Raw genomic sequence first — 16445 nt, 5'->3', positions numbered from 1 at the left:
TTTCCAGCTACAATGCTGCGTCTGTTGAAGCCTGTAGAAGGCCTGGATCTAGTGTGTGTGTGGCAGGGGGAGGACAGGAGCAGGGCTGGGCAGTTTGGCTACTCTTAGGCTTGCTGAGGCTGAGTGGGGTGGAGGTTTCTGGAAGGATCTGTAAGGTTTTGTCCTGATGAGCCCAAATGTATTCCCTTTACCTGAATACCTTTTGTATATATTTGTAAATAGAATTTCCATTTAAAATTCCAATCTAGTGTGGAGCATTTATTATTTTACTCCTTTGGAAGGGATAAAATACCTTGGACAAAATAACTTTTCTCTCCTTTTGGTCTGGGCGGCTTGTGGCTCACAAGTAGGACACATTGTGTGATTGTGTGACATGGAAGTTAACAGAAAGATGAAATAAAGAAAAAAAAAAGATGAAATAAATTGAAAAAAAAAAGAAAAAGAGGCAGGCAGAGTAGTAAAAAATCTGTGAAGGGAAAGCAGTTAAAAACCACAGTCATGTAATCATCCAAAAATTAGAAGTATGCAGCTTGACTGCTTGTGTATCTGTATAAACAAAATGACCTTGGTATGTGGTTAGCCACCTGTTAGAGAGCAGAGATTTGAATGGCTATCAAGGCTTTTTTTTTCTTTTCTTTTTTATATCACCTATTTATTCTATGTAAGAGTGTATGTTGCTTTTTGAGGGATGTTTTCACCACACAGTTACAGGGCTAGATGAGGGGGAGCAAAGAGGCCTGCAGATTGTAATGGTTCTGAGTTTGTGACTGAAGAGAGCACATTGACAATTCCAAACATCCATGTAACTCAGCAGTCACCTGTGTGTGAAAGTACTCTGCTAGCTGCAGTTTATCACCTTAGCCTATGCATTGACAGAGACAGATGTAATAGAAATAACAAGTCACAGGGTGGTTGTGGTTGGAAGGTATCTCTGGACATCCAAACTCCCTGCTCAAGCAGAGATCCACCTGGAGCTGGTGGCACAGGACTAGATGGCTTTTGAATGTCTTCAAAGATGGAGACTTCACAATGCCCTGGGCAACCTGTGCAAGTGGTCAATCTCCCTCACTGTAAAAAGCATGTTTTCCTGAGAGGGAGCCTCCTCTGCTTTAGTTTGTGCTCATTGGACCCTTATCCTGTCACTGGGAACTACTTGAAGAGAGACTGTCTCCCTGTTCTTTGCACCCTCCCATCAGGTATTTACATGCACTGATGAGATCCCCCACTTCTACAGGCTAAACAGTCCCAGCTGTCTCAGTCTTTCTTCATACGAAGATGCTGTAGTCCCTTATTTGCTTTAGTGGCCCTTTACTGGCTTCTCTCCAGTAGTTTTATGTATGTCCTTTTGCTGGGGAGCTTTCAAGAGAAGCTAGTAAAATCCACAACTGACCAGGATTAGAAGATGTGTATTTTGCAGTATATAGCTCAGTGGCACCTAGGTCCCCGAGTAGAATTCCAGCTGTTACAATATGACAAAAATAAATAACAGCCTTTTGAGCTTTGGCATAGAAATATGTTCCCCGATTTTAAAATTAATTCTTAATTAATTTTTTCAGGCAATCTTCCTCTATGGAAGCGGCTCACGTGGGGCTGTTTCTAACAGCTGGAACAAAACAAACTAAAAGCAGTGGCATAAATAAACCCATGTATCATAAAAATCACAAAGCACACTTTCGTTATTGCCTTCTTAAATGCAGCTCATAGAAACAACTGCTGGGGAAGGCAGAGTGAAGCAATGAACACCTTGAAGAGTCTTTTTAATATTCTGCTCTATGTCCATGCTCTGCAGAGCCGACAAGAGCTGTATGCAAACAGTTTTGCTGAAGGCAAAAAGAATGTTCCACCATTAAGGAGCATGACCCTTCTTTCTGTGACCAAAATTAAAAGCATATGCCCCTTCATGTCATAGAGTGTTCTTGTGAAGTTCCACTGGCTTGTTCCTCAAGAGGTGAGATGTGGTACCTTGATACAATTTGATATTAAAATACAACATGATCATTAATTGTATCCACTGACACAGCAGAAATATTCCTCAAAGTTGTTTTTCTTTGATATGATGGATTTGTTTTATTTTATTTTATTTATTTTATGTGTAGAATCCAAATCAGACACAGGGAAAGTCTCATTACTGTGAAATGCTCTGTCTTACACTTTCTCTGTGGTCCTGCTGTTCCACTCTTGTTTCATGTTAGGCTAGGTCAAACCACTCTGCCACTCCTTGGCAGTTTTTTTGTACCTTGCAAATAACAGGATATATCTCTCTTGTTTATGTATGCATGATTTTGGTTCTGTTTCTCCACTAAGTGATTGTTGCTTGCTAAGATGCATTTAGCCCTTAGCAGGACATTCCCTATTCCAACCTAAATGATTCAATCATTCTGTGGTAGTGTTTTAAAGTATCATGCAAAGAATGGAAGAATACATCTCCAGTATCAGTCATTGTAATACTCAATTGCTAATATTTTAAAAGCATAGTTGTTGCCATACAGAAGTTCTAACACTGAAAAGGATGAACATAAATTTTCCTTGAAACCAATGCTCTTGATATTTGTGGGTTGGTAATTTATGACCTTCAGATTTCAATTTGTTAATTTTGGTTTTTTACTTTCAAGCCTGGTCATGTTTCAGTTTCTCCTGATCAAATCCAATTCCAGCAAAGCACCAAAACATGTAATTTAAGATGGGGAGCAACCCCATGTAAAACCATTGAGAATTATTCACTTATGTAAAAAGAATTGCAAGAGCTTTGCAGGATAGAGATCTTACAGTTCAGTCTCAGTTCCCAGTACTTTGGAAGTACAGTTTTGATTTTCTGATTTTCTTTTTCTTTACAGGTAACCCGATAGCTAAAGACAAATCAAGTCAGTCTGAAGGCTGATAACATTAAATGCAACACATAGGAATTTCATTCCTTCAGGCAATCCTCGAAGTGAAATTTTATACTGCTGGGGTGTATCCTTCAGAACCAATTGTTTCTGTGAGAACCTGACTTGCAATCAGCGACAGCCTTGAGATCAAAACTACTGGAAAGTTATTCTGAACTTCTGTGTTCACAAAGATTTCAACTGATTGAACTGTGTACACCTGTAAAATTGCACTTGCTGAGGAATTTGCAGCTGTAATCACAAGAACTGATATTCCAAAGGTGCAGAAAAGCAGCAATCTTTCGGATTCTCCATTCCAGACTGGTGGCTTTTCATCTTGATGAAGTCAACCTCCACAATAAGTGGGTTCCTTCTCTCTAAAATGATCCCAGGTCCACCACTCAGATTGCTAGTGGGACTGCACGCTGCTTTAATTACATTTCCGTTGCACAAATTGTCCTCTGGCATGGCGCAGTTTTAGACATTTTTATTTGTATCCTAACCTTGGAGCTTTCAAAGGTACATATTTAAACATCTTGAAGTTGTTTTTGTTATAGGAATGGAAATATATATCCATTGTTAATAATTATTGTTGACAAGTAATAGTTACCCGAATACATCAGTCATACTAGAATGTATAGTCAGGTTGACATGTTTCCCTAAGGCTAACCAACTACTGCAGCTCTTTGGCAGTTTAAAAAAGCAGTGGTCAAAACTCAATTACCACTTCCATTATCTGGCATTTTATAGCTTAAGATACACATTTCTATTCAGTCTGAAGGAGGTGGCTGTTCCCAATACGTATTTTGCTTTCCCAACCTTGAATTCATTGAAATTCACGGTAAGGAGTCAATGACAGTGTTTCATCTATTATTTTGTTGGGTTTTTTTTTTTTTTTCAATAAATGTAGGCAGGGATGTAAATGAGTTTTGCAATTATGAAATTGGATGGTAATAATTCAGATATTTTGTCTTTTTATTAAACAATAAAATCTCTTGCTTGACCCTAAGTACTGTTGGATGCTTATGTAGATGTCTGCTCAGTCTGTTTGCTACAAAGGAAAAAAGTCCTAGTGCCCTCCCAGGTTTACTTTGTGGGAATTTTGCTTGCTTACAGTCATCCAGTTTACATATGATCCTTGCCAACATCACATTTACCTTTCTTTTTGTTTGTTTTGTTTCAGTATCAATTTTTGAACTTAGTGATGTGCTGTTACATGAAAAAACAAACAAAACAAATCCTCAATATTTAAAGGCCTTAAGCATCTATGAGCTTTTTTCTAAGTTGTTACAGAATGTATAATTTTATACTCCATTTAATGTATGTTGTAGCATCTCTGTAATATCAGTACAACAGAAATTTGGCAATTCCTTTTAGTGACCCTGCATAAGCATGCTGACTGGAGAGGGAGAGTGAGTTCTGACTGTGTACTTTGATGCATTGAAAGGGACAACCACACCACAACTTTATGGCAGTCAAAAATATAGCGGGGCAAGCTCATTTAAACGTCCTGTGTGGTTCCCAGACTCCCAGAAAAAGAGGGAAATTATTTTATCATTACAAGCCATTGACATGGCTAGGTAATTACATATGAAGTTCTATGATGGATGAACACCCTGGGGTGCTCTGCCTGTCACAGTAGCCCCTGCTGATCCCCAAACCATTTCATTACCTCTGCTGTATCATTGTACAGGAGAGCTTAAATAAAATAAATGACTGTTGGGAATAAAATTGAGAAGTGTATCCTATCATTCTGCTGAGAAATAATAAAAAATGCTGGCAGGGAAAGATACTCTGTTCTGATTAAAATTTAATTGGGATAAACTGTTTGTAGCAGCAGCTAGGTATCTCAGTATTTTAGGATGGATTAATATTGTATGAATTTACGTTACCAGGTGCAGGACAGAAGGCAGCATCTTAAAGAGAGTGTCTGGAACAGAGCAAAGTGTAAATGTGCTGTTTTGTAAAATCTGAATCTGACCTCCTGTTGGTCAAAAATCTACATCATGCTTCTCAATATTTGTTTACCTTGTTTCTTTGTTCTTAAGCCAACACTGAAAATACTGTATCATATACAAGTGTAACACATGCATATCAATACGTGACAATAAATGGATTTTCAAATATGCTGAATAGATGATCTGCAGTAGATGAATGTTGTGAATATTTATAGCAAGTGAATAAAATTGTAATATAAAAGAGAGCTCCACGTATGGCTGTTTACCCAGGGAACAAAATAACTTCTTTTTTTTTTCAGTTACATGGCTTTTGTATTTCTTCAGATCTGAGAAGATCTCCTGCCACTTTGAAAAGTCCTTTTTCTGAGTGCATAGCTGCCTCGGTCCAGAGAGGGAAAGAGACTCAGTTCTTTTGAATATTCCCATGTTATGAAATTAAAGGCACAAATGAGGCCAAAATATCAACCGCTAGACTATTTATTACACAAATAAAGTGGATGGGTCAGAAAGGGAGAGCGAGAAAATAGAGAGGGAGAGAGAGAAGAGGGAGAGAGAAGAGGAAAGGAATTATGTTACCACACCCCTCACCCCCCAAGACAGTGTGAGACTGTGGAGAAAGGTGCTGCAGCTTTGGATGTAGATGAGATGTTGTCCTCTGGGCAGCCTCTTCAGCTCCACGAGTTGCCGCAGTCCGAACTTAGGACACGGAGAGAGGATTCCCCTTGGTCTGCTTCTCCCAGACTCCATGGAGATGTCTCTGTCATTTTTTCTCTCCTGGTATTCTCACAGTTTTTCTTCAGAGCAGCATTGCCTCGGGCTTTTCCTTCTCTCACGTTTTCCTTCTCAGCGGCATTGTCCTTCTGTGTTTTTCTTCTACCCAGCCAGTAGTTGCTCAAATCTTTTATACATTTCCAGGACAGCTGCAGTCCAGTGAGCTATCATTATCCTTTGTTGTTGCACATCTCAGTTCATGATACAATCACAAGGTGATGTGCATCCAGGAATGGTCCTGATGGGTGGAAGTGATCTTGTATGCATATTACTGAAGGTATAGATGGCAGTGGCCTCGGTCCATTGTTGTTCCCCAGAGTCGTTCCAGTGGCTCTGCCCAATACACATCAGCTATTGTCTGGGCAAGCAGCAAAGGTGATTTTGTTGAGTCACATCAGGAGAGATAAAATTTAGTCTCTCACAATAACATACATTCTGAATGTCTAGCATAACTGTTCCCCTCACAGAATGGTGAATCCTGAAAATGTCTCCTTTATACCCTTCCAGTAGCAGCAAAACATGATGGACATTCCCGAAAAGGGCACGTTTCAGGTTAATTTGTCAAACTGTTTAAAAGAAAAAACAAACAAGCAAGCAAAACCCCAGTTCAGCAATGAACTCTTGAAACAAGCTGTGAAGCACAGCTCAGCTGTCCGTAGTACCTGTTTTAGCACTGCCTTTGAAAATTGAGTTCAGGTGACTAGAACACCTATGGACATTCATTGTATGCATGCAAAGATGACACTCCTCTATTCCATATATACTACTTCCCATATTATTTGGTCCACCCAGTTTATTTTTATTACACAGATGACCAGGCATTATGATCAGAGGGAAATCCATGTTACCCTTTGAAGTCAGTAATCATCAGGAACTCTTAACTGCAGGGGAATGTGTATTCCTGTTCTGCAGTTCCATGTAGCAGCACATTGATGAAAACTCACTGCTCATTCCAAAATGTAATGTACTGGATCTGTTCAACAAAGCACAAAGGAAATCCTGATATGAATCTTGATGAAAATCCAAAGAAGAGCTTCAGAAATGTTCAAGATTATATTTTGGTTGTATCTGGTTTATTGATCATAAGTGAGCACTAACCTTTGAAACAGTACCACTGCAGATACCACTCTTATAACCTTTAAATCCTCCTAGTATCCTGTATGTTTTAAATCATAGAATCAATAAGGTTGGAAAAGACCTCAAAGATCATCAAGCCCAACCTGTCACCCAAGACCTCATGACTACTAAATCATGGCTGCAAGTGCCATGTCCAATCCCTTTTTGAACACCTCCAGGGACAGTGACTCCACGACCTCCAATGCACCACCAGTACATTCCAATGGCCAACAACTCTCTGTGAAGACCTTCTTCCTAACACTCATCCTAAACCTCCCCTGGTGCAATTTGAGACTGTGTCCTCTTGTTCTCATGCTGGTTGCATGGGAGAAGAGACCAACCCCTATCTGGCTACAACCTCCCTTCAGGTATTTGTAGACAGCAGTATGATCTCCCCTGAGCCTCCTCTTCTCCAGGCTAAACAATCCCAGCTCCCTCAGACTCTCCTCATAGGGCTTGTGCTCTTCCTATTTATCCAGTATCTTTTACATCTTGGCTCCTCCAGCTCTACTCAAGAGCATTGCTGGTGTAGTGTTTCAGTATTTCACTAAGCCAGTGCAGCTCTTGTTTCATGAGGAACATACATGCCTTAAAACTGGAGACAGAGTGGATGAGATAGCTTTGTTTTGAAACTAAAAATCTGCTATGAAGCATGTTCCTTTGTTATCTTTCCTAAAAATATAGGCAGGGGGATTTTTGCTCATTATAATTGTACAGATGGCCTTTATAGTTTCCAGGTAATGCATGGACGTCTATAGTGACAAGCCAGAAAGATGTGGTTGCCATCCTTTTCTGTTCGTTTACTGCCTCCTCCTTCATGCCTTGAATTTTACACATCTGTTGTTAACCAAGATACTGGCAAGCAAAGGAGCACAGTTTTTGCTTCTGAGAGAAATGTTGCCTTAATCTCTAGTTTCTTTCTGCAGATTGTTAGATAGCTCTGTATCAAACATGCCACACCTGAACAATGTGATGACAGTGAATAAATTCTCATGGGATCAGTGGCATTAAATTGAATAATGAGTTATCTGATCACTTTTGTTACTCTTTCTAATGCAGTTTGTACCCTGAGAAACTTTTCTGTTTATTCTTGTATAGAATGAGAAAAGATTTCCAAATTGCATCTTTGATCTCATTTCTGTAAGAGGTTATGTGACTTTCTGATATTACTTTACAGTCAGTCATTGCTAATATTTTAGCAAAAAATATTTTCCATGGCTGTGGTTTTGCAACTTTTGTATCCATCTGCATTGCTCATGCAGTGATTACAAAAGGCGCTGTATGAAAAGGCTGAATTCCCCACAACTTTGTTTTGACAGGTGATGACAAGCGTTGCCAACATCTCTTAATCCAAAACTAACTGAAGACCATCTGGCAGGAGGACCACTGACAGAGACAGCTGGGAACTAGTGGTTAAGGGAGTGACTATTCCTCTTTCTCAGATTGCTGTTAGTGGGATGCCAGGGTAGTCAAAACAGTGGGTACGGCATGGGAGTGCTGGGATATAGTTGGGACCTGGCAGTGGTAACAGCAGATCACAGGATTTCACAGGATGTTAGGGGTTGGAAGGGACCTCTGGAGATCTTCTGGTCCAAGCCCCCTGCCAGAGCAGGACCATAGACAGTAGAGCAGGTTGCACAGGAAGACATCCAGATAGGTCTTGAAAGTCTCCAGAGAAGGAGACTCCACAACCTCTCTGGGCAGCCTGTTCCAGTGCTCTCTGACCCTTACAGTAAAGACGTTCTTCCTTGTGTTGAGGTGAAACTTCCTGTGCTGTAGTTTACATCCATTGCCCCTTGTCCTATCCCAGGGCACAAATGAGAAGAGGCTGTCCCTTCCTTCCTGACACCCAGCCCTCATGTATTTATAAACATTGATTAGATGCCCTCTCAGTCTTCTCCTCTCCAGACTAAACAGCCCCAGGTCTCTCCACATTTTTTCATAAGGCAGTGCTCCAGTCCCTTAATCATTCCTGTATCTCTCTGTTGGGTCCTTGTACCTGTTCTCTAGAGTAGTGGAAGGGTCTGTCTCATGTGCCTCTGGGATTTGTTCTAAAGCTGCACAGCAGAAATGACAAGGTCCTTTGTGATTTCAGTGGGGCTTGGATAAGGCCTTCAGGTGTGGTTCTGCATTAGTAAGTTCATTACATTTTACATGCCTGTCCTTATTCAGGTTGATGGTTAGAGAACCTCCTCTCTATTTTCAGTCCTTCCTTGTTACTACACAGGTAATTCTGTGTGGCAATGGAAAGTGAAATGCAGTTATTCCTTAATATGAAATTCTCTTAAGTGTCACTAATCATATCAGAGTGAGAGACTTGAAATATATGTGGTTTTCAGTTCTAGAAACCGGTTTGTTGCCCAACTTAGTTCAAGAAATAGTTTGTGTAAAACAAATATTATTGTCCATATGTAACACTATCTGTAAAAGTTCTGCACTAGCTCTTTGCATTGTTTTTATATTCATAACTGTAAAATTCTGTCTAGGTACTCTGTCTTTTGTTGTTGTTGTTGTTCTTGTTTGTTTATTTGTTTTTCCTCCTTGAATACTGAGGTAACCCAAAGAAGCTGTAGTTTGGTATTTATTGCTTTGCTTCCACTGCTTCAGCTGGGAAAAAAACCCCAAACATATAAAAATGTTTATGTTACTTGCATTGCTGAGACATTTTTCTTGACTATGATGAGCAGACGGAGTTGCAAGTTGCCTCCATATCAGCATATTGGTTGAATCTCTTGGTGTCTTTTCTCCTTTCTCTCCTAACAAACATGCCAAAAGCTGCTAGTAAATTCTCCAGCCTTATTTCTTAGCATTTAGATCTGATATCCAGAATTTGCAAAAATGTGTCATAGTTGTTTTAGTCACTACATCTCTATATAAAGAAACCTTTTTTGGGTCTGTTTCTTTATGATTAGTTCTGGATACCCTGCCAAAATTTAGCTGTTGAGAATATAAACCTTCCCTTTAATCATTTAGAGTTTAAGTCTCTCTGTTGTTGTCGTTGTTCTTTTTACTTGCCTTTGGTCATCTACTCATTTTCTGGGATTCAGTCAGTTCTTGGGAAACTTCAGTAGTGTTGAGAAAAGTTTTCTAATAAATAATGACCTGGAACTGAACATAGGCTCTTCATAGTTCTTGGAAAGAAGAGAAAGAGATGTGATGTGTTTCTCTCATTTGCTTTTAAAATGGTTTCCAGCTGGAACTATTCTGTCTGAATAGAAGCATTTTCCCCAACTATAAATGGTCTGTGTTTCAATATGCTCTCTGATCATAAAGCTGATGAAATGATCCTCTCTGTATGGCAGATTACCTCAGCAGAATTTACAAATGGAAGATGATGATTTTGCTAATGTCCATGGGCAGGTAGACAGAATTTGGTCCCAGATGCTCTACCTAATGTTCATGGCAAAAGCAGCTCAAAAACAATGCCTCCATATGCCATAATTGCTGGAATTATTTCTCAGGCATATTCCCTTGTCATCCCTCATATGTAGAACTCATTAGATTCCTAGTGGGAAAACATATGGAGAGGAGAGATGACAGAAAACATTGTAAAACAGATTGTGTATTTAAATTTATATTATAAAAGACCTCTGTGCACAGGCAAACTTAGTGGAGAAGGTTCAAACCCTTTCTTCCTGCTTAATATGGAAATTGACATTTGTGGGGCTGTTATCTCAGTGCATTCAAAGACACCCATAGGTGATGGGTTAAAGACTTGCTTCAGGGATATTGGTTAGAATTTTGCTGCTAATTTGAGGCCAGCTCTGTATTTCTTACATTACTTTTCCAAATATTTAATTAAACTATAGTTGTGTAAGATCTTTTTGCTAATGGGAATGATCAGGAGTCAAAGTCCTGCCCATTCAAATCTGTTGGCAGGATCAGCTCTTTGGCTATGGGCTTGTGATTTTTATGATTAACTTGTCTGTGTTTCACAAAATAAAGTGATGAAGTTCCTTTCATCCAGCTCAGCTGACTGATGGATGGGGATAAGATCCAGTGCAGAGTTCTTCTAATGAGTACTGAATATTAGTAATTTATTCTTTGTTCTTTCTTATGGGTAAATAAAGCAACAGTAACCTAATTATACATAAATTCAAAATATATGCCGATGTCTGTGATGCTTTCTTTTAATGACACTTACGAGTCTTTCTGGTTTATGGTAAATTTTGGCTATGCTTGTTTTTAACTCGCTGCTGGCCATGAAGCTGGTTTCAACAGGGACCATTTTGGGTACTCTAAAAACTCCCAGTGGTGGAGGTGGCCACTAGCAGAAGTTACCCATCTGGCAGGTGGGAGGTGGATAGACAGGTATCTGCGTACACCATGACTTTACTGCAGTGGCAGGTGAAATACAACCTATCACCTAGAGGAACACTTCTGCAGACATCATTGTTGCCTAGCTCCCAGAGGAACAATTCTGACAGGATATCTTATTGTATGCATCTGAATCAAATGTCATGCCTAAATGAATATTGGAAGGACACAGAGAAACAGTGTGGACATCTCTGAGAGTGCAGCTCTACAGGCTTTTCAAATGTCAGATATGTCCACAGGATGTTTCTGGCTATGTCTTTGCCTTTCCAAAAGGAGACACAAAATGACTGATTAGGTAGCACTTGTAGTAGAGCCGTGTGTGTTTCTGCTGGCAAATAACTCTGTGTAAAGCCAAGATTTGGTGTTGTGATGTCATGGTTTATCATTGCCTGGCATCTAAGCCCCATTCAATGGCTTACTTACTCTGGTGCAATGGGGAGAGAATTGTAAAAGGGAGAAAACTCATGCTTTGAGATGAAGACAGTTTAATAGGTAAAGTAAAAGCTGTGCATGCAAGGAAAGTAAACCAAGAATGTAATTTATCTTTTCCCATCGGCAGGCAGGTGTTCAGTCATCTCCAGGAAAGCCAGGCTCCATCATGTTACCTGGGAAGAAAAACACTATCACTCCAAATGTCCCCCCCTTCTTTCTTCTTTTCTCAGCTTTATCTGCTGAGCATGACATCATATGGTATGGAATATTCCTTCTGATCAGTTGAGATCAGCTGTCCTGGACGCATTCCCCTCCCAACTCCTTGTGCACCCCCAGCCTACTCACTTGTTGTGACAAGCAGAAAAGGCCTTGCTCAGCAATAACAAAAACTGTATTATCAACACTCTTTTTGGCATATATCCAAAACACAGATACACACTAGCTACTGTGAAGAAAGTAAACTCTCTCAGTCAAAACCAGCATACATGTCTTGGGGGAGGGCCTCGAATCCTCTCCCATTACTTCTGAAACTGGGGTGTGTACCTATACAGTAAGTCAGAGCTGCGCAGTGTGCTGCCAGTAAGCTGCAAAACTTGCTCTATACCTTATAGAGCAGAATAGTTGCTCTGACAAGCCTCAGCAGGAAACAAAACATGCATTACCATACATGCTTTTGTCATACTGACAACCCTGATCTGTATGTTCTTTTCTGACAGCCACAGGATAAATGTTTATTAGTAGGTAAAATTTTATAAGGTATTATTTTGAACCAGTCTGAACAATGCACTTAAGAGATGTATTTTGCAGCTTCTTATCTGTTCATCTTATTACAACTTATGTATTTGTGCTATAGATGTATTAGCCTCTCTGTCAGTTACTAGTGCACCTGTGCCATTACTGTGGTGACTCTGTCATTGATTATTGACTGTCGCAGAAGCACACAGAATCACAGGAACATTCAGGTTGGAAAAGGCCCTTGGGATCACCAAGTCCAACTGATAATCCTACTCTACAAAGTTCATGCTTATACCATACCCCCAAGCACCACATCCAAACTACTTTTAAACACATCCAGGGTTGATGACTCAACCACCTCCCCGGGCAGCACATTCCAATGTTTCCACTCTTTCCATGAAATTTTTTCCCCTAATGTCCAGTGTAATCCTACCCAGTCACAGCTTGAGGCCATTCCCACTTGTTCTATCACTAATTACCTGTTAGAAGAGACCAGCACCAGCCTCTCCACAATGTCCTTTATAGTCAGTGCAGGAAAGTGCTCATTAAGTTGCACGTTTTTCAGTAGCATGTTGTGGTTTTTCCTTTCTGTCAGTACCAGCATTAGAAACTAGATGACAAAGTAGTAAAAGAGCTTTGAAGATGTACTGGTTTAATTACTCTCAGGCAAACAGCTAGACCTTGCTCAGCAAAGGAAGTTACAGCTTCTGTGTGTAAGATTGTGTTCCATCATTCGGAATATCTGGCCCTCTGCTTTGATTCAAATTTGATTATACAGAACTTTGTGCAGTAGTGATACAAATATAAAAGATTAATAGCTACTTGAAAGGTGGATCCTTAAGTACTGATGTATGCAGTGAAATATCCAAGACATTTCAAATTCAAGGCTTTACCTGATGTTCCTAATGGGTAAGGAAAGTAGCAAGTATTTTCCCCATTTTTATGGCTTTGGAAGGAAATAGAGATATATTAGATGACTGGCAGCGAAAGTGCTGGCTGGACTTCAGTTAATGAGGTGTTTATTGCCCAAGTTCATACAGCTTGGATCTTGCCTCACATTTTGTTAAAGCATGTAACATAACGACCTTAAACCAATCAATTTCTGCAATTAGCAGTTCTGAAAGGAGACACAAAAGGAAATAGAAGGCAGCTTGTGCCTGGGTTAGCTCCACTGTCTTCAGTGAAGTTATTCTCTGGATAATTCTGCTCTTAGGCATTCTAGCTAAATAATTTAGAAAACTAAGCTGCAGTTAATTTGAACACCTAGATGAAAGGGCATAGGAAACTTCAAGGGCCTGGGTAAGAGCAAAATACAGATGACAAAAAATCCTTTACAGTTCTACCAGATATCCTATTGCTGTATATTGTCCAGGTCCCACCTGCAACAGAGAAAGATGTCAAATTTAGTCCTGCTCTTAGTCCAACTGTAAAATATATACCAAAGGCAATTTATGAAAGGCATTTGGCACAAAACTTTTCCTGTCAAAGCCCCAGATCTCTACTCCATGCCTGTGTTCCTTAAATCTTGAAAACAGAGCTTTATCAGAACCTTGCTGGTGACTAAAGCTTCTTAAGGACTTCTGCTCAGGTTTAAATTTCATCCTGACTATCTGTGCCAGCCATTCCAAAAACTTTCTCACCGATTCAAACTCATGCCTGCCCTCACTTTTGTTTTCTTCTTTTTAATTGGTTGAGACAGTCAAAAAACCATACTTTGTAAATATTGCCTTCAAATTTGACTTATTTGGTCATCTGCAGCAGTTCCAAAATGGCATTTCTTACTTTGTGTCAAACTTGGGAATTGTTAAAATACCCTAAATAGTCATAAATTCAGTCAACTCCTTCACAATATAGAACTGTGATGCCTCAAGCTACTTTTTACCAGTCAGAGTATTGTCAAGGTGACCTTTCATGCTGTTTCAATTGCATAGCCTTGCCATTATTTAACTATTACAATGATGGAAAGCTTGCACTTTGCTATTTGAGTGGCAACGTTTCTGGGCACAGGAGCCTGAAAGAATGGAACATTTGAGGGGCTATAATTAATGTGCCACATTAGGAAGTTAAGGATAAGCAGCCATAGAAAGACTAAATCTGGTGGAGCAAAGCAGATGCAGTCTAGTCTTGAAAACTAAGAATCCATTTGTAATGCTTTCTAGAATCCTAACATCTCTTGCTGGTGTCAAGTCATTAACAATAGCTAATTTTTCCTGCACTCTGCCTCCACCATCCATAATCATTGAAATGTACAGGAAAATGCAACCTCTGGAGTGCTACTAAAATTCTTCTCAAACTCAAGTATTAGTGAGGCTAATGCCACAGTATATTTTTAGTCTACATTTTTAAAAGAAAATTAATTTCTATTTGTTTTAAAGAATGTATCTATGCATTTATGCAGAGTTAGAACAATACTGAAAATCTCAAAGCTCTTTTGTTGTGTGTGTAGAAAAAAATTTGTTAATAAAAGTTTTGAGTGTTAATAAAAGATTTAAGAGCTAATAAAAGTTTTAAGCTGTACAAAAAACCCACTAGGGATTAGTATGATAAACTAGAATGAGTGATACACTAATTCTTCCCTACCCAGGACATAACCACTGGAAAGGTAAAGAAAACAGGACTTGTAAATCTGCCATATGCCTGTGTATATTTTTGTTGTAAGGCAAGGGGTTTTATAGGCTGTAAAGACACCACAAAGCAATCATAGGAAGTAGTGAAAAACTCATCTTTTGGGGAGCAGTGGTGTTAGAAAAAGGGGAAACAGTCATCTTTGCCATACAAAAATATACAATTCAAATATAGAAAAAATAGTTTTTCTCTCTTTTTAAGTGAATTGACAACTAACCCAAGAGTTGTTAGTGTGTTTTCTCAACAATAACTGAGCCAGCAGTGTGCCCAGGTGGCCAAGAAGGCCAATGGCATCCTGGTCTTCGTCAAGAATAGTGTGGCCAGCAGGAGCAGGGAAGTCATTGTGCACCTGTACTCAGCACTGGTTAGGCCACACCTTGGGTACTGTGTCCAGTTCTGGGCCCCTTAGTTTAAGAAGGACATCGAGACACTTGAATGTGTCCAGAGAAGAGCAATGAGGTTGGTAAGAGGCCTTGAGTACAAGCCCTATGAGGAGAGGCTGAGGGAGCTGGGATTGTTTAGCCTGGAGAAGAGGAGGCTCAGGGGAGACCTTATTGCTGTCTACAACTGCCTGAAGGAGGATCGTAGCCAGAAAGGAGTTGGTCTCTTCTCTCAGGCAACCAGCACCAGAACGAGAGGACACAGTCTCAAGCTGCACCAGGGGAATTTTAGGCTCGAGGTGAGGAGAAAGTTCTTCAAGAGACAGTTGCTGGCCATTGGAATGGTCTGCCCAGGGAGAAGGTGGAGTCACCATCCCTGGACGTATTTAAGAGGGGATTGGACGTGGCACTTGGTGCCATGGTCTAGTCATGAGGTCTGTGGCAACATGTTGGACTGGATGATCTTTGAGGTCTCTTCCAACCTTGGTGATACTGTGATACTGTAATAATAGAGAAATAATAATCGTTTGCCTTCTAGGAAATAATTTTGCTGTAATGTCTGCTCATTGCCATGTTAAAACATAATTATTTCATGACTGTGTGATTAAATGTATTCTGTCTACATGAAGCTTGACACACACTGACAGAAAGCGAAACCATTAGAAAGATGTGGCTGTTGAAAAACCTTTTGTCTTCACAGTGCTGTTGGAGGAGGATGAACATCACAGCCTGTGGAAGCTGTGTAAAAATCAGAATAGAAAAAGGTTTCTTTTTCCATCAGTGGTTTGGTGATTTATGTACATGGATCTCATTAGCATTAATGGGAGTTATCTGCCTCATTTTTTATGAGCCTGATGTGAAGTTAATGGCAATGTTCCCGTTGTCTCTAGTGGGCTGTGGATCAACTACTAAGTGCACAAATGAGTTTGGTTGAGATATTGGTGATTGCTGGCTTAGAATTTCCACATGCTTCACTCACAGTTACAACAAAAGATGCTGTGTGAATGCCTAAGAGTGTGAGCTGAGGAGTTTAATATTGCAGGCTGTGCTGAGCTTTGTGCACTTTGGGGCACAAAGACTGCAGAGATGCCTAAACCAGCTCACAATGAGCTAGTGTGAGCAGCAGCAGGAATCTGCACAGCAGCACAGCTGATTTACTTTGCAGAGATTTGAGTGGGAGTAGGTGTAATAGTGTCTGTGGTCTGGACCACATGATGGGGGGTTGCAGTGCTGTGTGAGGCTCTACA

The 16445-nt window shown here is 40.0% G+C and overlaps 1 protein-coding gene across 2 annotated transcripts in view; it reads left to right on the top strand.

Annotated features, from left to right (window-relative positions):
• TAFA2 (TAFA chemokine like family member 2) overlaps positions 1 to 5104 on the top strand; it is a 202489-nt gene extending 197385 nt beyond the window's left edge. The window contains exon 6 of one of the 2 annotated variants that reach the window (XR_008463121.1): positions 2835 to 5103. Coding sequence is in view for 1 of the 2 variants with exons in the window: in XM_054179065.1 (XP_054035040.1) it covers positions 2835 to 2846 (12 nt within the window). In the remaining variant the exon portion in view is untranslated. Of the gene's footprint in view, positions 1 to 2834 lie in introns of both variants that reach the window. The other variant, XM_054179065.1, reaches the window with a different exon arrangement.
• Positions 5105 to 16445: the final 11341 nt, after the last annotated feature.

The sequence above is a fragment of the Dryobates pubescens genome, chromosome Z (genome assembly GCF_014839835.1).
Source record: "Dryobates pubescens isolate bDryPub1 chromosome Z, bDryPub1.pri, whole genome shotgun sequence".
In the NCBI taxonomy this organism is placed as follows: Eukaryota; Metazoa; Chordata; class Aves; order Piciformes; family Picidae; genus Dryobates; species Dryobates pubescens.
The sequence above is the reverse complement of the archived record's forward strand: the minus strand, read 5'-3'. Positions and strand labels throughout refer to the sequence as shown.